The 23,059-nt window shown below is 37.8% G+C and overlaps 1 protein-coding gene across 2 annotated transcripts in view; it reads left to right on the top strand.

The window, feature by feature from the left end:
• The window catches only part of PAIP1 (poly(A) binding protein interacting protein 1), a gene marked incomplete at both ends in the record, with an annotated part of 29,061 nt that extends 14,263 nt beyond the window's left edge, over positions 1 to 14,798 (top strand). For both annotated transcript variants that reach the window (XM_084233781.1, XM_084233780.1), the window contains 7 exons: positions 1,746 to 1,857; positions 3,267 to 3,392; positions 5,864 to 5,970; positions 6,756 to 6,873; positions 7,626 to 7,680; positions 12,644 to 12,737; positions 14,705 to 14,798. In XM_084233781.1, the coding sequence (XP_084089907.1) occupies positions 1,746 to 1,857; positions 3,267 to 3,392; positions 5,864 to 5,970; positions 6,756 to 6,873; positions 7,626 to 7,680; positions 12,644 to 12,737; positions 14,705 to 14,798 (706 nt within the window). The remainder of the gene's footprint in view (positions 1 to 1,745; positions 1,858 to 3,266; positions 3,393 to 5,863; positions 5,971 to 6,755; positions 6,874 to 7,625; positions 7,681 to 12,643; positions 12,738 to 14,704) is intronic.
• Positions 14,799 to 23,059: the final 8,261 nt, after the last annotated feature.

Here is a 23,059-nt window from a genome sequence, read left to right as displayed (position 1 = left end):
TTCAATAATGTGGAGAAACAGCAATGATAACACAAGTGAAAATTAGAGTATAATTCTATTATGTAACTTAAAAATAAATGCATACTCTAAAAGAAGACAGAAGTTACTGTTGTAGCAGTTATCTTCAGTTTGCAGTGACTTTGTTCTTTATGTGTTTCTGTTTTAACCTTTGTAAAATAAGAATCTATTTATAATTGAAACTTGGGGGGGCGGGGGCGGGAGGGGAGAGATTGGGGTCAGAATGGGGGGGCTGCAATTGTATGGGGAATATAACAATAAAATTTATAAAAAAAAAAAAAAAGTCTTAGGGCCTTTACCCTCACCTAGATAATTAGTGATGTGTAGGCGTAGGCATTTACTTTTGCACATATATTAACATATCTTAGCATAAGTTCTTACTGTGGTATTTATAAAACAAAAAAAGGTCATTTTATAATCATCTCTTACTTGCAAAATCTTGAAGAAAGAGCTGAGAAGGAGAGCAGTCCAACAAGGTAGTTGAAGAACTTGATCTTTTCCATTATAACCATACTGTTCTATTTATAGAAATCCCAACTTAATATGTCTGATAAAGGAACAAATATCTTAGTGTAGCTGACTCAAATAGAAGATGTTGCACCTTCACTGAAGCTTAAAAGCATGGGAATTGACAACATAGATAAAAAAAATCTGTTCTGGTTTTATGACTCATTCACAAAACTGACTGAAGGTAAAATCTTGATCAGTTTTTTTTTTGTTTTGTTCTGTTTTAAAAAAGAGTCTTAAAAGCCAGCGGAAATTGGTCCCTCATATTTGGAAGCCCTTCAGTCTTTATAAAGCTCCTCCTTTTATCTTTAAAAGAAAAAGTGTCAGTCAATTATAAATCAAATGACTTTTCCTAGCGTTTTCTTACCACCTTATGGTCAAGATAAGACAAAATACTTAACACCAAAATGATAAATGTTTAAGATCCATTTTAAAAATTCGTTTAGTAACAGTAGTTAATACTATAATTTACTAACATAAATTATAGTGAATGATAGATTTAGTGTGAGTTTTGTTGCGGGAACTCTGGCCATAAGGTTTGAGAGGATTTCTTTATTTTGTATAAGGCAAATGTACCAAATTGAGGGAAATAAGTTATTTAATGCCTTCAGTTTCCATTGGAAATATAGGCCAAATTAATTGCTTTTTATGTTTCATTTGGGAACTTTTACCTTCATTTCTGATTTATTTTATGGGTATTATAAGGGCAGTGAACTTAATTCATTTTATTTTCCAGCTTACTTGTAGGCCATCTATTTATTTTATACATCTGTTTCAAAGTTCTTATATTCAGAAAAAAGTAGAACTTTTAAAATTGTTTTAAAACTCATTATTCAGAGTAGAACATTTTACAGAAACAATTTGAGTAAAAATAGTGCTTTCTAAACAAAAAGCCTGTAAGACAGTAAGGTGAGACTTTTTATTTTAGGTGCTAGTATACTGTGAACCTATGAAACCTCTGTTTAAATGTATTATGAACTTGGCCTGATAGGAATAGTTGAAAATAAAACTGCCAGTTTCTTGAAACAAGAAACCTTTGTATGAAAAGATGATCTATATTCTGGCTCTGCAACTGACAGGGACACATTCTATGATAGGATGTTGGGTATTGTGCTTGCCTCTTTATTGTTTGCGGACTACCAGACTGACAGATGGTCGTCTTGTTTGACTATAAAAAAAAATAAAGCAATGTGAGATTATAAAAGGTATGTCTTTATTAGATGTCGAACTGAATATGAAGTAAAAGATCAAGCTGCAAAAGGGGATGAAGTGACTCGAAAACGATTCCATGCATTTGTACTGTTTCTGGGAGAACTTTATCTTAACCTGGAGGTGAGAAAAAAAATTTCCTTTTGTTGAGTCCTGACAAAGTCTGAGAATGTTAACTGATCTCAGTAAGGAACTTTTTATTTCATTATGCCTTTATGGCATTAAGAGTGAAATGAAAGAGGAAATGGGAGAAAATATTAATGTCTCTACTCCTGGGAGTGTCTGCACTGTAATGAAACCTTTGTGACATTTGTTTCTCCTGTTCCTGCTGGGCATAGTGTTGGGAAGTACAGACAGCCATTAATAACTTTTGAGAAATGTTCATCAGACTTCCACATGAATGCATTTGTTCAGAGTTGACAGCAAGCATGTTTGTAAATTGATTGTATTCTTGAGAATATGCCTCTTATTGGGTAACCTAAGTACTGGATAATGGATAAGTACTGTATAAAGAATTTATTTATTTATTTATTTTGATTGGTTAGTCTGAGATAGAGGTGCTTTTTTTTTTTTTTTAAGATTTATTTATATCTATGCATACAAGAAACTGTGGTGTAGGCCAGAGGTGTGAGGGTTGAGAGGATTCACCAGAGACAGAGTGAGGAGCAGAATAGGCAAATCTACTGAAATACACTGCTGAGGGGAGCAGTGGGTGAGATGGGAGAAGTCTGCTGTGCCATGTGGGTCAGCTCCCTGGCCAGGAATCAAACTAGTGGCTGGCAATAGCTTGATAGTGCTGAGACTTAACCCCTTGCACCACCAGGGAGGCCCAGGTAATACTTTCTTAATTCCTGATTTGAGGACTTAGTATCATAAACCCTACTGAAAATAAATAAGAATTCACCATTAAATGTGCATGTCATTGCATCTAAAAGGGGTCTATGTTGAATCTGTTACCTAATTTACTATCCCTTTTTACCACAGATGTACTTAATTTTTAAAAAATCTCATGCCTTTTATTTTTAATCCAAAAGAACACCATTCTAAAATATGCCTTAAAGTCATTTTAAGAATGCTATTGAATGTTTCCTTTGTGGAAATAAAGATGCTGTATCTACAGGAAGTATAAAGATAGGACATTCTCCTGAACCAACAATTCTTAGTTGTGGAGTTGAGATGTATGTGTACCATTCTAATGCAAAGTAGTGTTTTTTTTTAAATAGTATATAAAAAGTGGCATAAAATGCTGTGTGTTCCTGGAAAGGCTGTAGCTTAATAGACTAGAAAATGCTTTGTGATAACATTAAAGTAGGCTTAAATATCCTTATGTTATGTGTTACAAATGAAAATTAAATTTTACTTACAGTTTACTAGTTTTATTACAGGTCTTAGTTACATGTAAAGGAAGTCTAATTTTCTGGAGATACCACGGTGTGTTCCTGTTTTTGGATTACTAAAACACTTGTCTATATATATATATGTCTGTATTATATTTTGGCACAGTTGATTCTAATTTTCTTTTGTCCCAAAAGATCAAGGGAACAAACGGACAGGTGACAAGAGCAGATATTCTTCAGATTGGTCTTCGGGAGTTGCTGAATGCCCTTTTTTCTAACCCTATGGATGACAACCTAATTTGTGCAGTAAAATTACTGAAGGTAGGTTTTACTTTTTTTTTTCTCCTTCATATTTAATTGTTTTACCCTGTTAGTATATAATTTAGAGAAAGGAAAGTTTGTGTATAATTCAGAGGAAGGAATTCAAGATTAAGTTACTACTTTAAGTTAAAAATTGAGAATTTATTTTGCTCACAGGTTCAAACATTAGAAAAGCATTGTGTATGCTTAAAAGAAGCAAAATTTAGAAGTAAAAAATGGAAGTCCCTCATCTTACCTCCATTGATCAATCCCCTCCTATCTTTCCTATGTCTGGTGTGTTAAGATCTTACTCTACTGTAGCTTTCTTTTGCCACTTAAGGGAAAATATAAGATCTTTCCATGGCACACAGATTGACCTCTTTTTTTGTTAGCTTTCTAATGTTCCACTGTATGTATGCACATTGTTTATCCATTCTGTTGTTGAACAGTTGGGTTATTTTCGGTTTAGCCACTGCAACAGTCAGTAATCCTCATGTCCTTATATTTGCAGTTGTTTCTGTAGGTTAAATTTCTGCAATTGAATTTGGTGAGTCAATAATGGTATATGTCGTAATAAGTAATGCCAAATTTTCCTTTCAAATGCTGAACTAGGGCTGTTCTCACCTGTAGTGAATAAGTATACCTTTTTCTTTACCCATATCACAAACATGATTCTAGGTTTTTGTTTGTTACAGATAGTGAGTAAAAACAAAAAAAACTTTTATTTTGTGTTTTCTTGGCCGCTAATGAATTTAAGCTTTTCTTCATGCTTACTACGCTTCCTTTCATTGGCTTCTGTGATTTACCTGTTTATAGCCTTAACTTTTTTTGCTGATGGAATTTATATTTTTTTATTGAAAACTTCTATATTTTTTGCATTTTTCAAAAAGTAATGATAGGGTTTACAAAAGCCAAAATGTGGAAAGAACCTAAATACTTATTGATGGATGAAGGAATAGAGAAAATATATATACAGTCATGCCCAGTTGAGGAAATGTCCTGGAAAATGCTTGTTAGATGATCTTGTCATATGAACATCCCAGAGCATAATTAAACAGAGTTACATGGTATAGCCTGCTACACGTCTAGGTGCGGTGGCATAGCTTACTGGCACGATTCAGTATGCAGTGCATTGTTGACTGAACGCAACACATGACTGTGTATACAAAGAAATGTTACTTAGCCATAAAAATAATTTTTTTTTAAGATTTATTTATTTATTTATTTATACAAGCACTGGGTATAGTCAGAAGCGCGGGAGAGTGAGGGAATTCACCAGAGCCAGAGCGGGGAACAGAGCAGGCAGACTGACAATGTACACTGCTGAGGGGAGCAGCGGGCGGCAGCAGAGGTCTGCGCGCCATGTGGGACCCTCGCCCGGTGGCCGGGAATCGAACCAGCGCTGCAGAGGCTGTGGGCAGCTTCGCAAGCCAGCGCTCAACCGCTGCACCACCAGGAAGGCCCTTTTTTTTTTTTTTTTTTTTTAATATTTATTTATACAAGAGCTGGGGTACAGGCCAGATATGTGGGAGGGTGAGAGGATTAACCAGAAACAGTGGGGAACAGAACAGGCAGACTGACGAAATACACTGCTGAGAGGAGCAGCGGGTGCGACTGGAGAGGTCCTCTGTGCCATGCGGGACCCTTGCTGGCCAGGATTGAACCGGCGCTGCAGAATTTGAAGCTGCGGACAGCTTCACAGCGCTGTGCTAAACTGCCTGCACCACCAGGGCAAGCCCAGGAGATTTTTGCTGTTTATAACAACATGGAAAGGCCTTGAGGTCATTATGCTAAGTGAATTAAGTCAGAAAGATAAATACTCTGATCTCACATGTGAAATCTTAAAAAGAAAAAAAGCCCCCAAACCAAACTCATAATATAGAGAACAGATTGGTAGTTGCCAGAGGTGGGTCATGGGCAATAGGTGAAATAGGCAAAGAAGATCAAAAGGTACAAGCTTTCTGTTATAAAATCAGTCAAGGGGGTGTAATATATAGCTTGGTGACTAATTAACAGTGCAGTGTTGTATATTTAAAGTTGAGAGACTAGATCTTGAAACTCATCACAGGAAAAAATACAGAACTGATGGATTTAACTAGACTTAACTGTAGTGATAATTTAGTGATAATACACAGATACCAATACCAAATTTTTATGTTGAGCACCTGAAACTTACGTATGTCAACCTCAGTGTTGAGAAAAGTGAAATGTTAATTAAACATGTATAGCCTGTCTTGGTAATACCAGGGACTAGACCATACAGTTATTGATGCATAAAACCTCTGGTTAAAGTTATGCTATAGTTCCTTTTAGTCAAGAAAACATACAGGGTATAAAGAACCCTGAATATTAGATGGTAGAGAATAACTGGAAATGTTTAACCTGCTAAATATATCTTGTTTAAAGAATGCTTGAACTGCTACTAATATATTTTTGGAATTTCTGTAATTTAGTGTATTGAATTTTCTATTTCCTGATGGTTGCTTTTTTAGTTGACAGGGTCAGTTTTAGAAGATGCCTGGAAAGAGAAAGGCAAGAATGATATGGAAGAAATTATTCAGAGAATTGAAAATGTTGTTCTAGATGCAAATTGCAGCAGGTACGAAGAGAAGTTAATGTTGGTAGCCAGTAGGTCAAGTTTTTTTCCCCCTTTTTAATCTCCTGTCTCTGATCAAAATTAAAATTTTAAAGATCTAGAAATATTTTCTTGGAAGGTATAAGATTTTATTTATGGCTATTGCTCACTAGCTGTTTTTATTCAATTATGTTTATAAATTGGACAAGTAAAGATTTTCTTGTGGTAAGATGAATTTATTGAAAAGGAAAATGATTCAGACCTCAAATACTGGTCAACAGATATTTGTTTAATGTATGATGAGTTTAATAGGATGCATAAAAATATTTGCCAAGAGAGCCACTGCCTTTAAGGATCATATAGTCAGTTATGTGGAACAAATTTCAGATTTCTTTTTTTAATTATCTTTATAGGAAATGACTTAGAAAATCCAGGATTTGGATATGCCTGTTGAATTTAGGAAATAAAGTTTCAGGACTGTGAAATATATTAGAGCCTGACAACATTTATGGTGGATACACCTAAACTGATTTTTTTTTTAAAGATTTATTTATTTATGCATAGAAAAACTGGGGTGTACACCAAAGGTATGGGGAAGAGAGGATTCACCAGAGTCAGTGGGGAACAGAACTGACAGATCTACTGAAATACACTGCTGAGGGGAGCAGCGGGCGAGGCAGAAGAGTTCTGTGCCATATGGGTAGCTCCCTGGCTGGGGATGGAACTTAGGCTGTAGTGGTGAGAGCACTGAGACTTAACCCCTACACCACCAGGGAAGCCCTTAACTGATTTTTTACTTTTGTCTGCAGAGACGTAAAACAAATGTTACTGAAGCTTGTAGAACTCCGTTCAAGTAATTGGGGTAGAGTTCATGCCACCTCAACTTACAGAGAAGCAACACCTGAAAATGACCCCAATTATTTTATGGTATGTCAATGTTTACATTTTAAGTTTTACTGAATGCATGAATTCCAGTTTTGGAAATTTCTAGAATGAGTTACAAAAATCTGTTCTCAGAATTTAATTACCTAGTAACTTTTCCTGAGTAAGGGTCACATGGCAGCTAGCAATTAGGTAAATAGAAGAAGAGGCATGAACTAAAGGAAGATCCAACCAATTTTAAGAGAAATTGATAAGCCTTGCATTCTGGTGAACATAGGAATTACAAAAAGCAGTTTTTCCAGAGAATTCCTAACTAAATACCTGCATCTCAAATTTTTGCTTTGTGTATTATAGCAAATTAAGGACAATAAAAATGCTTATCAGACAAGTTAATATCCTGAAAGCTTCTAACATAAGCAAACATAAAGCAACAATGGAAGAATGCTCCTGTACAGCCCCAGTCCTGGAGGTTCTCAAAGATAAAAATGGTGGGGAGAGGGAAACCTCAACTAAAAATGAATGGACATTAAATCACAATGCACAACCACCATGTGTGGAACAGACCATAGATGGGTTAAAGCTGGGAGAACCTGAAATAATAGAATTGAAACCTGAAACCATAGACTTTCTAATGAAAATGATTGTTAGGAAGTAGCTAAGGTGGTGGTTGGTTGGTTTTTTGGGCTTATTTTTTGCTTTGTCAGTAACAGATGACATCAGCCATGTTTCATTAAATAATGTTTTAAAAACTAAACTCTGAAATGTTTACATATTTTTTCACTTTGATTCCATCCTAGAATGAACCAACATTTTATACATCTGATGGTGTTCCTTTCACTGCAGCTGATCCAGGTGTGTTGTCATTTCCTTCCCACCCTTAGTTTTGGTGAGATAGTAAATTACAGAAAAGCATATCTTCACCACCACAAAGCTATTGCTTTTTTAAAAGTTCACATTCTAAAATATAAAGGTTTTTCTCAAATTATCCTTTATAAAGGATAATTTGAGAAAAACCTTTATATTGATCACTTGGAACCATTTCAAATGGAAAGTCTGACTCAATATATAGTACGTATCACTCTAACAATGGAGAATTGAAAGCATACTTCAATTATGTGCATTTTTAGTTTATATTTCCTCTAATGCTTTCTTTTTATATGCTGAATTTTTAGGTGATTGGAATGGAAGGGTAAGATGGTTATATGTAGCTTACTCAGCAACATCCATTAATGTGGATTAATACTTGCAAACCTTAAGAATGCTGAACTTGATTAATACTTGGTGGGCCAAAGTCAAAATCTAAATTTCTACACACTTACCCTTCAGAAAAGGACTGTATAGGGAGATCCCTTTAGTTGTAATAGTTAGGATGCAGTGTGAACAAGAGAGAAATGTTTCCCAATGAGTACAGCCCACAGCTAGCTTATTGGAATTTCCCCATTTGTTTCCTCTGGATAGTAAGTACTGACTACCCTTTGTCTCTAGCGCAAAATAAATAGCGGCTTAACTTTCAGCTGAAAATACGAAACAGTTCAAAACTAAAACCACAAAATTCTAACCTATTGATTTACTATCAAGATCAAACCATGTCATTTTGTCATCTATACTTTGAGGTTTTTTAGTTTGTTTTCTTTTTTAAAGATTTATTTATTTGTGCATACAAGAGCTGGGGTACAGGTCAGAGATGCAGGAGAGTGAGAGGATTCACCAGAGACGGAGTGGAGAGCAGAACAGGTAGACTAACTGAAGAACACTGCTGAGGGGAGCAGTGGGCAAGACAGGAGAGGTCTGCTGCGCCATGTGGGATACTCCCTAGCCAGCCAGGGATCGAACTCGTGCTGCAGCGGCAGCGATTGCTTCATAATGCAGTGCTTAACACCTTGCGCCACCAGGGAGGCCCCATATACTTTGAGGTTTTTTTAAAGAAATAAAACACTTAAAGAGATTCTCATAAACCATTTACCATTCTTTGTTCTGTGATTGAACCCTCACCCCCGTCTGGTCCTTCCATCACTTTCCTCCCAGAGGCAATTAGTATAGTGGCATGGGTTTGTGTCAATGTCATTTTTATTTTTATTTTATTTTATTTTTTAAAGATTTATTTATTTATTTGTACAAGCACTGGGTACAGTCAGAAGCGCGGGAGGGTGAGAGAATTTACCAGAGCCAGAGCAGGGAACAGAACAGCCAGACTGACGAAGTACACTGCTGAGGGGAGCAGCGGGTGGCAGGAGAGGTCTGCGCGCCATGTGGGACCCTCGCCGGCAGCCAGGGATCAAACTGGCGCTGCAGAGGCTGCGGGCAGCTTCGCAGCCCAGCGCTCAACCGCTGCGCCACCAGGGGAGGCCCTCGATGTCATTTTTATACTTCATATATGCCTATGAAAAATGGGGATTATTTTCTGTACTTACCCGCATTGAAATATTTATGATGTGAATTCATTTTAAATGCTAAGTATTGCACTCAAAGCAAATCAAAGTTTATAGATCCCAAATCCCCTACAGACATCTTTTTTTTTTTTTTTAAGATTTTTGTTTATTTATTTATACAATCACTGGGTACAGTCGGAAGCGCAGGAGGGTGAGAGAATTCACCAGAGCCAGAGTGGGGAGCAGAGCAGGCAGAAGGACCGAGGTACACTGCTGAGGGGAGCAGCGGGCGGCAGGAGAGGTCTGTGCACCATGTGGGACCCTCCCGCAGTCAGGGATCGAACTGGTGCTGCAGAGGCTGCGGCAGCTTTGCAACCCAGCGCTCAACCGCTGCGCCACTGGGGAGGCCCTCCCCTACAGACATCTTTAAGTAGTCAGACATCTCTGATTTGTCAAATGAATTTTGTTTCTGCATTTTCTTCAGAATGTCTTAATCTCATTTTCAAATTCCTTATTCTAAGCATTCTTTGCTTTGTGCAAAGAGTTTATGGTAAGGAAGTAAAATCGTTAAATTATAGGCTATGTGTATCTTCAGCTTTACTAAATGTTGGTAAATTGCTTTCCAACATGATAGACTTAGTAGTCCACCAGCAGGTTGTAAGATTTCTTCTTGTCCTCTGGCAATTCCTGTTATCAGACCTGTTTTATCAGCCCGAATGTACGAAACTATAAATTGCTATTTCCCTGCTAGAGGTACTTTCAAAATGTTCATGTTTCTGTTGACTGTCATTTCACCTATTGGTCCTCTTTGCCCATATTTCTATTAGATTATTTCTTTTTAATGATTTATAACTCCTTACTTAGCCTAGAAAGTGATCCTGAGTCAGCTGCTCTACTAGGTGCTCTTACCATTTATTTTGTCATACAGAAGCTTTGAATTTTATTTTTTTTGAACTTTCAACATTATTCTTTTGTCATTTACATGGAAAAGCTCCCAGATTCAATGTCTACTGTTTCTTTTATTTTTTTGTAAAATGAAATTTAACTTGGAAAGGGAAAAAAATTTTTTTAATATTTTTATATAATTCTTACATCATTTTTCATTTTTGCGTAATGTGTGCATTTACATTTTGGTTATATTCCCTATACAATTGCACCCCCCTTATTTTGACCTTAATCCTTCCTCTCCCCGTCCCCCCAGAAGCTTTGAATTTTAATGTAAACAAATGTGTCTGCCTTGTATGAACTTTCTGTGACTTAGTTTTCTTACCGCTATTAAATTCCACTTTTTCCCCAAAAACCTTACTTTATTTTTTTTTTTCATATATAGGCCTTTAATTTACCTAATTTTCATAGGTAGGATACAGTAGGAATTTTTTCAGTCTGTCTCAGTACCAGGTGTTGAATCATTCTTCCTCTCTTAAATGTAAGGTCTTTGTGTTGTGTGCCATGTAACTTCTCTGCAAATTAGTGTCTTCTTCCTGACTTAATGCAGGAACTTATTAATGTGATTCTTGAGTCTGTCTCTCTACACCAATGCTGCATTCTTAACTATTCTTACTGTAAAATCTTGCTGTGTCTGGCAGGTAAATTTACACTTCTTTCCTTAGTCTTCAGTTACCTTAATTCATTTTGGTTCTTTGTTCTTCATCTTTCATTATTTCTGATGACTCTAGAGAAATTCAGTTTGATTTGTCAAATGAATTTTGTTTCTGCATTTTCTTCAGGATGTCTTAATCTCATTTTCAAATTCCTTTTTCTAAGCATTCTTATTTTTTTGTTACCTTTTAATTCTAACTCTGCTTTATTTTGATTGTCACATACAAAAAATTGTTCCTTTAGGTTGTCATCTTTTATTGCAGTTTCATATTTAAGTGTCTTGAGCTTTTTTTCTGAATGATTTCAAACTTTACAGAAAGTTACAGAAGTAAAGGTTGTACAGAGAACATGTCTACCCTTTACACAAATGTACCAATTATTAATGGTTTACTCACTTTTTGTTCTTGTCATAGGGATTCTTTATGTGAATTGTCAAAATTTGAGGTGCAGACTCATTGTTATAAATTCTCTAGGGAACCAATTTTTTAGAGTACTTCTGTACCTGAACCCAAGTATTCTGTACTCCTAACCCAAGCAGAGAAAACCAAGCTTCTTTGTCAACACTTCTTTTGCCACTGAGGTGTTTCCCGTTGTCCCTCCCTACCCTCCTGGTCCCCCATCAACTTTTTACTTGTGATAATCTGCTTTTGAAGGTCCCAGATCTGACAAGATGAGATGAGTATGGACCATAAATTCCAGTACCCTGTTTTACGTGGGCCCAAAAACTTGCTTTCTGACTTTGTGGGTTTTAAAATCCTAAGACCTAACATGCCGCCTACCTACAGTACCAGCCGCCTACCTACAGTAGTTACATATGACTTTCAGTTCTTTTATTTCATCATTCGGTGACTTTATTTTCTTTTTTTGTGAATTCATACATTTAAAAGAATGTTATATCTGCTACCTCAAGTTTTTGTTGTGGAAAGGTTTTATAGTTAAAATTGTCTCCAATTTCTAAATTGGATGTCAAAATGCCACCAACCCTTTAATCTGGAATTAGTTTTATAGAGACTGACAATCTTGGAAAAATAGGGTCTTCATCTAGTTGAAAATAACTATTTTATCCTCTCAAAATTTCAATTGGTGCTGTTCACAAGAAACTAATTTTAAGGTAATCAGTTTTAATATAAACTGATGTGTTATTCAGAGCCAAAGACTAGGTAGAGACATGGTAATACTAAAAGATACTCAGTAACTCTACCTTAGATAGTCAGCAGTTGGAGATACAATATCATCTGTATTGCTTTGGGGGAATCCAACTGAAAAAGTTGGTAGAACTGTAACATTTATCAGGAAGCCATTGCCCAGCTGACTTTGGAGAGGGAAGATTAGAAAATCCCCTTTCCTCAGAACCTTTGCTAGGTTAGCCTCATCTGATTGAGAAACATGGACTAATGGTTGCTTGCTTCATGCTAGCCACATGACTCACTTTATCTCCGTGGGGAGGAAAAGTCAGAAGCCAGAATGTGTGGTTGAAATTCCTCCTAATGAAAGGAATAATGGGAGTATGGAAGGAATATATTTTTCTCTAACAAGTTATATAGCAGTATTTTGTCTGATGAAGCAGTAGAGACTGTAAATAGTGGGCGCATAGGCTCTGACATGTACCCTGCTATATTCACAGTGACTTTAATTAACCAACTTATATTAAGAGGATTATGATATATATAATTAAGATTTATGAGTTTGCGTGGTAGGCAAAAGCAAGCCAATTAGAATGAATTTTGAAAAACTATCCGCTGTTTAAACATTGGGTCTACTTAAATGAAATTTCATAATACAAAGAACTTTTTAGGAGTAACTAGCCATTCGTTAAATACTGAGCATTTGCATTTATTTTTTAATAGATTACCAAGAGAAATATCAGGAATTACTTGAAAGAGAAGATTTTTTTCCAGATTATGAGGAAAATGGAACAGATTTATCAGGGGCTGGTGATCCGTAAGTTCTCTCTAACAATGAATTTCTTTGTGAAATTTCTGCATGCACGATTTGTAGGAGTTTAAACTAGAAAAAAGTGAGATGATGTAAGAATGTATATTTCAATTTGATAGTGTTATAGTGGTATATATGTAGTACTGCCAAAAATTTCCAGAAAATCATGAAAAATGCACAAACTATGATTCTGAATATTTATGTATAGTTTAGGGGGAAACTATTAAAATGTAGCATGTAAGTATAATTTTTATAAAATAGGTTCTATCATTTTCCCTAAGATTTAAAATTAAGTAGCTCTCAGCTTCCTTGCTCTCCCTGGCCTCGTTCCTCCAGCCAGGGAGCCCCACTTTATTTCTGTTCCTTTTCTCCCTAATAAACTTTCTTTCTCTAAACAAAAAATTAAATAAATAAATAAATAAATAGAATTAAGTAGCTCTAGTACTGTAAGATCATGAGTTAAGTGCCTGTTTCATCTTCTATAAAATAGAAATAATAGTATCCTTCAAGTTTGTTTAGAGAACTACATGTAAATAATACATAAATACTTAGAACAACCTTCTGGCACATAGAACAGCCTCTGGCATATAGTAAAAGGCTCAGATCTAAGCTGTGATGGGTAAATTAAGATAAGCAAACAGACTACTATATAAAAATGTTTGAATTTAAGGGAATATGTACATTCTAGTCTCGTCTGTTTCTTCACCTGCCATTCTTTGTAATAAAAAAGTTTACTTATTTACCATCAGATTATGCTACGTTTTGTTATAGAGGAGCCAAGAACTTGTGGGATTTCATCCCAGCTCTGTTAGCAATTTATGTGAATTTGGACAAGCTACTTAGGCTTTTTCTTTAAGTACCCTGTGAGGGGCAGGGAGCAAGTTACATTTGTGGCTTAAGTTTTTCTTATGTCCCATCTCATTTGTGTTAAAGGTTCAAAAAAAAAGTGAGCCACTTTCTCTCCTATCTAGTGAATTTTTAATTGTCAGTTTGAGATCTAATATAATATTCCCATACTTTTATACTATGCAAGAACCCATGCCTAATTAGGAAGGTTCAGCCCTGTTGGGTATACCATTGCAAGTTCAAGTTAATTGAATTTGAATTTCTGGTTATCCTCTAAAGTTTTGCTTGGTAAGCATTACATTTTTTTTGCCCAAATGAAGTTGTGGCCTTTTCAACACATGATCTTATACTAGAATATTTGGTGGAGGAACAAAGAGAAAAAAATGATAGGATTTAGGTGGAATGTGTGAGAGATGTGTAGAAAGCTATTATGTTGTGCAGGAAAAGTGTAGTAAGAGGAAAAACAATCTGGAGTCAGATTCTGACTCTGTCATACACTTACCTAAATCTTAAAAAGTTATATAGCCTCAGTCTTTTTTAATCTTAAACGAAATTGATAGAAGTCTACCTATCTTTTTGTGACAGTGAGGGAAATTTAGTAAGAAAACCATTAATCTTCCACCCATACTTAACTGTGGAAAGATTTGTTTTCCATCATTTTGAACAATTGGAAAAAATCTGAAATAGATGGTCTCAAAGTACTTTATTATGAAAACCAGATTCCAAATAAATAAATGGTGACTAAATTGTCATTGGAGGATGTCACTTCTGATGTAAAGTAGACATCTGAAGTTATGTTCTAATTATAGTGTACTTTTTAAGATAAATTTATGAAATATCAATCTTGAGCCCTAAAGTTTATATGTCAAGTCTTTCAATTTAGCTTTTTAGGGTAAAGAATATATATCCAAAAGAGACTTCAAACACAAGGAGCTCAGAATCACAAGGAGCTTTAGTCATCAAAATAAGTGGTTTCTGAGGACTGACATTTAATGTGAATTCTAATAGTGCTTGCCTTCTATTCCAACAGTCTAGAAAAGTTACATCATATACTTTTTTCATGACTTAGTATCTTAGAATTTTCCAAATTTAAACATTAAGTTTGGTCATCTTTCCTTCTTTCACAGATACTTGGATGATATTGATGATGAGATGGACCCAGAAATAGAAGAAGCTTATGAAAAATTCTGTTTGGAATCAGAGCGTAAGCGAAAACAATAAAGCTAAATTTCAGCCTATCAGTTTTATAAAGGAGTTTAGGTTATGGTGTTTAGCGGAAAACAGGCGAGCAAGAAAATTTGTCACACTTATACCAAATTAAGGATGTTGAGTTATGTTACTAATGTATGCAACTTTAATTTTTGTTTAACACTATCTGCCAAAATAAACTTTATTCCCTATATTAATGTGTATATATATATAATAGTTTATTATGTACAGTTAATTCCACTGTTTTGGCTGCAATAAAGTCGATTTTGAAATAAATGAAATGTTGAAAGTAAATTTTGCTAGCTGGTTAGAAGCTTATCCTTTAAATTCTACTTTTCTCGAAGGAAAAAGTTGTAGGCTGGAAAAACATTACTCCAAAAATGTAGCACCCTTTATCCTTTCTTAGATATGAGTATTAATAGTTTTCATTTAGTTCTACATTTAGTGTTTCAATGAATTGCGTTTCAAATATGAATCACAATCATGAAAATCCTTAGCACTAAAGTCTTAGAATATATTGTTAACCACTGAATTCCATATCCAGCTGCTATTTGATACCAAGGGCTTTTAAAAAATGTCATTAAAAAAAATTTAGAACTCGCAAATAGTCAATATTCTTCACTGAGGGTCTGATGCAATTCTAGAATTTTTTCTTCTTACCTAATAACCTCATTACCCTAAAGCCTAGAACATTATTCTGCTTTATTTACATAGCTTTCTCATTTTTATTTTTAGCATGAGTTGCATTGACTTTTTTACTAGAGAATTTTACTAGATCTTTGTCATTAAAGTTTTCATCTGCTTTATAATTGATAGACCTTGAGGATCACTTTTCTAATACTTTTACTATAATGTGGTACCACCTCTGCCCTATTTAAGTAATATTTTTACATAATGTCAACTCTTTTTCCAACTAACTAAAACTATGTACAAAAGGATTGGTTGTAAATATGCATGTAAATAGTTCTGTTAATAACCCACTGTTTTACATTTGGTACATCTGTGTCTGCTGCAGTTAGCTTTCTCACTTTACTGCTTGTTTGTTCAGTCTGGATTAAACTTAGACTTTGAAAATAAAGTTCAAATAGTTTTGTTTCCTCTTAAGTTTTTGGAGTTGTATCCTGGTATTAAATTCTGTTGAATTTTTTACATGGTGTCATAAAGTTAAGGTTTGAAAGCAGAAAAACTATACTAGAAGATATTTTTATTCAGTAACAGATAAGTCTATTGCAAAAACTAGCAAATCTAAACATTAAAACTTTTATTAGATTCCTTGTTGTTAAAGGGAAGTATATATGTAATTGGGAGTTTGAGATTGTAATAGAATTTTTCAAAACAGCTCACTATAAATATCGGGAATAGGGGCATGAGGGTCTAAAGAAAAACTACTTTAGACTAAAGGCATAGTATATGCTAAATAAATACACTTTAAACTTTAGCAGGTGCTTTGTGAATAACCATCGAGTTTTGTCCACTAGTGTGTTGTCCCCAACCACTGCCATACTCACAACAGCTAGCAACAGGCTCAATATCTGCTCTAATTACTAGTGCTGCATATTACCACTTAATGTCTTTGAGCAATAGGCATTTTATTATGCTAGTGGCTTTTTTTTAATTTATTCTTATTTATGCATACAAGAACTGGGGTGTAGGCCAGAGGTGCAGGGGGTGAGCAGGTTCACCAGAGACAGAGTGGGAAGCAGAACAGGTGTATCACTGAAAACCACTGCTGAGGGAAGCAGCAAGCAAGACAGGAGAGGTCTGCTGTGCCATGTGTGGGTCAGCTTGCTGGCCGGGGATCCAACTCAGGCTGTAGAGGTGATAGCGTGATAGCCCTGAGACTTAACCTCTACGCCACCAGGGAGGCCCTTATTGTGCTCATTGATCCTGTGGTTCAGGAATTTGGACACGCTAGAGGGAGGATGGCTTTTTTCTTTCCTGTAATATTTGAGGCCTCAGCTGGGAAACTTAAGGACTGAGGTGATTCAGACACCTGGGGGCTGTAAAAATCCATTCACATGGCTGGTCACGGGATGAAGGGCCTTGTAATTGCCACTTGACTGGAACTATCTTCATGTGGCTTGGATATCTCAATCTTCGGAGCTGAATTTTGAGAGGGGGCGCTGTAAAAGACTCAGAAAGAAGCTTATTTTGGAAGCCGCAGGCAGCATTACTTCCATTAGTCTCTTGGTCCCAGTGAGTCTCTGAAGCCATTACCAGACAGAATGCCAAAGAATGTGTGGACGTGTTTTAATTTTTTTTTTTTTTTAGGATTTTTTTATTTTTATGCATGCAAGAGCTGGGGTACAGTCCAGAGGTGCGGGGGATGTGTGAGAGAGAGGGGATCCACCAGAGACAGAGTGAGGAACACAACAGGCGGATTGACTGAAATATACTGCTGAGGGGAGCAGCAGGCGAGTCAGGAGAGGTCTGCTGCGCCATGTGGGTCGTTCCCTGGCTGGGGATCCAACTTGTACTGCAGTGGCTGCAGTTAGCTTCATAGGTTGCATCTTACCCCATGGGCTGCCAGGGAGGCCCTGGGCAACAACACATAATGAAAGGAAGTTGGCCCTATGCTGCAGTTGTTGGCCTTTACGGTTGCCATTTCTTCAAGACAAACGGGCCGACATGCCTTGTAAGGATTAGTAGTACATGTCTCCAGTGTGCAAGGGCACAAAAGAGTGTCAGACCTGTTTTTACCAGCAACAGAGCACATATGCGGTCTGAACCTGGCAGTTGTGTCATAGACTGAGGCCGAGTTTATGTTGTTCAGTGCCCTTCTTGCCAAGACTACCGGGAACGCCTGTTCATGAACATGTTGGGTTTAGTACTTGTGGTAAGATGGATGGGAAATGGGTGTGTGTCGGGAAAAGGGAGTTGAACCTGTTAACAGTATTTGGGCTTTGGATGATTTGAGGAGCAGGCTTAATAAACTAGAGGTTCACTCTAGACTGGGAGTTTCCAGAAAGCAGTGCAATTCTGTGATCAGGTTTTTCATTAAATGTTACCAATAGGGAGAACAGATGAATGTGGAGTAAGTAGTGACTTGTGAACAAAATCAGTTACCCAGTTCTCCTGCCGCCTGTGACTATACAGGGCCCTCTCTCCTTTTCCTAATAAACCTGTTCTTTTAAAATGTAAAAAAAAAAAAAAAAAAAAAAAAAAGTTACATTTAGTGGAAAGGAGGATGCTTAGTATGAAAGCAAAAGGAAGGATTGAAGGATTGAAAGCTTACGCTGGAAAAGGGAAAAGCAGCCTGGCCGTTAATTGAGCGGAGAGAACAGACACAGATAAAATCAGTAGAAAAATTTCAACAGGAAACTTTTTTCAAGGTCATGCGGCTATCAAAATCTTCATGGCCTCTCCTTGCTGACCGCTGGTTAGCTACCAATGAGGCCCCCAGCCCTACTTTGCTACTAGCCCCATCATTACTGGGGATACTGTTACTAATCTGCCCTTCCCTCATGACAGCACCCAATCCCTAGTTGACCCCTGCTCTCCTAATCTGCAGAAACAGCATCCAACCTGGGACTGGTCTTCCCTTTAGAGTGTCCTCAAAATTCTCTAGCAACAACCTAAAGCTTAGCAGAGATTGTGCCCTCCCCACCTTGTGGAACTTGCCACCCATGTTTCCCCTGGAGTGTGCTCCTTCGCTTGAAATTCAGTAGATTAGATTTTGCCAGACTTCAGGCTTGATCCTGGTGTTCTCTGGCTGTTAAGACTTAAGCAGATGTCAATTTAAGGTCCTGAAAGCTGCTGTCTTCCTGTCAGGCCGGCAAAACACCAACCCTAAATGAACCTGACGCTGCTGCATCCTGGCAGTGAGGGGGCAGGTTTCTGGTTTATACCACTCTAATTCACAGTCAGCTCCTTCATGAGGTGGTCAGTGTTGCCAGTAATCTTACTGTGTTTCTTCTCTCCCTTTTTAAAAATTTCAAACCCTCTAAGCTGTCCTTCATCCCCAAACTGATGGCTTGACAGGAATATAAAGCCACCACACAAGTACAGAAAGGCGCCTGCATTGACACCAACTCCTTCCTGTACAGGAAGTCTCGTATTCAACATACACTTGAATCCCATTCCTTCTCTCATGAATGCTATTGTTATTTTTAATCTTCTCCTTTGACCCTTTGCATGCCATTCCTCACATCAGAAGAAATCTGGGGGGCCTCCCTTGTGGCACAAGGGGTTTAGTCTCACACTGTGAAGCTATCCATGGCCATTGTAGCATACATTGGATCCCTGGCCAGGGAGGTGACCTACACAGTGCAGAAGACCTCTCCTGTCTCGTTCAATGCACCCCTCAGCAATGTATTTCAGTCAGTCTGCCTGTTCTGTTCCCCGCTCTGTCTCTGGTGAATCTTCTCACCCCCTGCACTCTGGTCTGTACTCCAGGCTCTTGTATGCATAAATAAATCTTAAAAAAAAAAATCTGGTCCTCATTTTTCCTTCATTTTTCCCTCCAAATATATAGTCCTATTTATGCTTCCTAGTCTGCCTTTTCAAAATGTTCCATTCTTTTAACTTTCCTTAGCATCTATTTGCTCATTAAGCCCACTATAGCTTCTGCCCCCATTATATACAAGATCCCTCACAAGCACCTCCAGTGAGCTCCATTTCACTAAATCCAGTAGACACTGCGTTCTCTAGGTTGGTCTCTAAGCAAGATCTGGTACTGTCAGGTGATACCAACATTGAAACCCTCAGGGCAGTACAGTAGTTTTCTATCTTTATGGTGTTCCTCAATGTTTCTGTGGGATTCGCTCCCATTACCTAGTCTGTAAGTATTTTGGTTTTCCTCAGAACTCGGGGCTAAGCCTTCTTTCTCATGTTACAATATCCTTGGACTATTTCCACTTTTCCTGTAACTTTGGTTAGCTGTCAACCACTGATCTCCCGATTTGTTTCTGATCATCTCAGCCTAGGGTTTTGATAACTGGTCATTTCCACCGACAGGACTCACAATTTTTAAGTCATGCTACTTTTGCTGTTCTTCCATCCCCCTCTCATTGATAGTACTGCCATCTAACCACTTACCCCACAAGAAGCCCTGGAATTGTTTTTAATTCTTACTGGTCAATCATCACCAAGACTGTAGAGTTGATCAAAGTATTTCTTGGAGCTTGCTCTCCATTCTCATGGGCCAGTCTGTCATCTTTCCTGTTGCTTGCCTGGAAGCCTGCTATAGTGCTCCCCACATTTGCTTTTGCATACTATAATGCATTCTCCATTCAGCAGTCCCAGGAATCTTTCTGAAGTACAAATAGCATCACAAAAAAAACCCCTATAGTGGACTGGATTTATATATAGGAGGTTTTCAGACATTGGAGGGTGGAAGTTGGATAGGACCTAAATTAACACTGCATAATCCAAACTGATATTACAAATCAGTGAAAACATGGTTGTCTACAGATGCCCTTGTTACGCATTACATAAGACTGATGTTGATTTGCATATCAGACTTCTTAAAATGGAGATAAATTTCAGGGGTTAGATTCCTCCCCATACCTTGATGTCACCTTTGCTTAAAATACTTTTAATAGTTCACCATTGCTTTTAAGATAATGTCCATGATTCAAAAATTCATGATTTGGCCCCTGCCTACCACCACAACACTATTTTAGACTTCTCTAAAGTCCTCTTTCTCCATGTTCACCAAACTGACTTTCAGCCCATTTAAGGAAGGATCCCTCCTGAGGGCCTCTGGGTTTTGACACAGGCTGCAACCTCTGCTTGAAACCACCACCACCACCTGTCCCTAGTGCCTCTATTTTACTTTGCTGACACATTTGTATTTTAGTGGACATATTTTCTCAATCTTGGTTAGGGCTGCCCACAACATGCTCTCAGAGCCCCCTGTCTTGTATCTTAGGATCATCTACCACAATTGATCAAATAATTTCTGTTAATCTCTTAGCTGACATCCTCAACCTCAAGGAGTTAAGTTGCATTCCTGCCTTATCTCCAGCCTAGCACATAGTAGTGCTCCATAAACACTTGTTTAATGGAAAACAGACATGTCTAGTTGCTCTTTTATGGGGGGGGGGAGGGTGGAGGGGAGTGCAAGTACATATTCAAGACTTATTTTCTGACACCAAGTTAGGAAAAGTTCTCTTAGCTTTGTTCTTTTTTTTTTTTTTAAAGATTTATTTACTTATGCGTACAAGACCAGGGGTGTAGTCCAGATGTTGGCGGGGTGGTGGTGAGAGGATTCACCAGAGACAGAGTGGGGAGCAGAACAGGCAGATCTACTGAAATACACTGCTGAGGGGAGCAGCGGGCGAGACAGGAGAGATCTGCTGCGCCAGGTGGGTCAGCTCCCTGGCCGGGGATCGCACTCCTGCTGCAGCGGCTGGCCATAGCTTGACAGCGATATGTCTTCAACCCCTGCGCCACCAGGAAGGCCCCCGCTCAAGTTTTTTAAACAGCTTTATAGAGGTGAAACTATTGTTTACATTACTTAAAGACTATCACGCCACTAAAGTCAGTCTTCCCGTATGATTAGTTCTTGTCTGGGCCATCGGAATGCTGACCTACACCTGCTTCGCAGCCGCCGGCCCCATTGCTTCCCAGGTGGACGCAGACGTAAAAACCCGGAAGGAGCAGGCTCCGGCCTGCAGCCCTGGCCCACCCTACTTCCGGCCCCGCCCCTCGCAGGGCGCGCGCGGGGCGTGGCGTCAGCGGAGGGCGCTCTGGGGGCGGGACTTCCTGTAGTTCCTGGGGAGAGGAAATCCGGTCCCTGTGCGGGAAGATTTGAACGGCGGCTGCTGCCCTGTGGCCTCTCTGTGCGTCCTAAGGGTGCTGCCACGGCTCTGGCTGCTCAGACTCTTGACAGACGTCTCGGCCATAGCAAATTCTTCTGCATTGATTGTTTTTGTTCATTATGAAGCCATAGTTCTCGAGAAATTGTCACATTCAAGCAGTATCCCTCGAGAAGTCGTGGGCAGCTCTCAGCATTTTGCAAATTACAGTGCAGGAGCCGTGGATGGGCCTCATTTTCACGCTATTTCAACTCACAACTGCTGCGTGAGGCAAAGACGGTGGTGGTGGTTTCGGTGAGGCTTTTTCTTAAAGTGGATAGCGCATTTTGAAAAATCGGGGTTCCCAGTGATGTCAGCAACAGACTTGCTTTGATCGTTAAACATTTTCTGACGTATTGTATTGGGTGACGAAAACACAAAGCAGTAAAGAGGAGCTTGCAAACATGGATTGAAGCTGGATTATGTTTTTGGTGATATGCCAAGAACGTTAGTATTCTTGTGTATATTCCACTTAAATAAACAATAATGCCTCAGTACGGTATTAAAAAAAAAAATCTTGGCCAAAGATAAAGACCTTTTCCCAATAGGTATAAAAAATAACTTTTCCAACGGTGTATCTGCATTTGCACCTCTTATTTTTCTGAGATAGTAAGTAAACATCTAACATGTTTATTTATACACACACACGGTTTATATATGAATATATGTGATATGTCTGCAAAATAAATGCATTTATTGTTGCCATTTACCATTTAGCCAAGTAATGTGGTTTATATGATTTAGGGTGTAGAAATTACCTCTAACAGTAACACTAGAAATGAATTGGAGAGGGAAGAAAAAGAAAAAGTTCCCAGATAGCTGCAGGCATTGTGGCTTGAAATAGAAAATCAACAGGTGTGTGGAAGGTGTGTGAGTGTGTGGAGGAAAACCATAAGAAGTAAGAAGTCAAATAGTTTTTGCTAAAAATTGCCATTAACTCAAATTGCAAATTCAGGAGGATCAAGAATTAAAATATTCACGTACTATTTTATCAGTAAATAAATATTTACTGATGTTTACACCCTTCTTATTTGCTAACTGTTTTAGTTGCCAGCAATACATTGTGAATAAGACATAGATGGGGTCTGCTCTGATTGATTTTATATCCTGGTGGAAAAAGACAAGTGAATCAGTTTTGATAGCAATAGATGCTCTGATGAAAAACATGAAAATGGATAAAAATGATCGGGAGATGACTGAGAACAACTATAAGCTAGTCAAGTCAGACCTCTGAGGAAATGCTGTTAATGCTGAAATCTTACTGATGACAGAGACCCAGCCAAAGGACATGGAAGGGACATGCTGAAAGATTAGTGCAAAGCTTCAGAGCTGGAAACCGCTTATTTAAAACACATACACGCATGCACACACAGTGCTGGTGTAGTTAAAATATCCTCAACAAGGACAGAGTCAGGAGATGAAATTTGGAGAGGTAGCTGCGGTCAGATTATGTGACCTTTGTATGTCATGGTT

Source organism: Talpa europaea (genome assembly GCF_964194135.1).
Source record: "Talpa europaea genome assembly, chromosome: 5".
Classification (NCBI taxonomy): Eukaryota; Metazoa; Chordata; class Mammalia; order Eulipotyphla; family Talpidae; genus Talpa; species Talpa europaea.
Note: the sequence above shows the minus strand (reverse complement) of the source record. Positions and strands in the feature narration are given on the sequence as shown.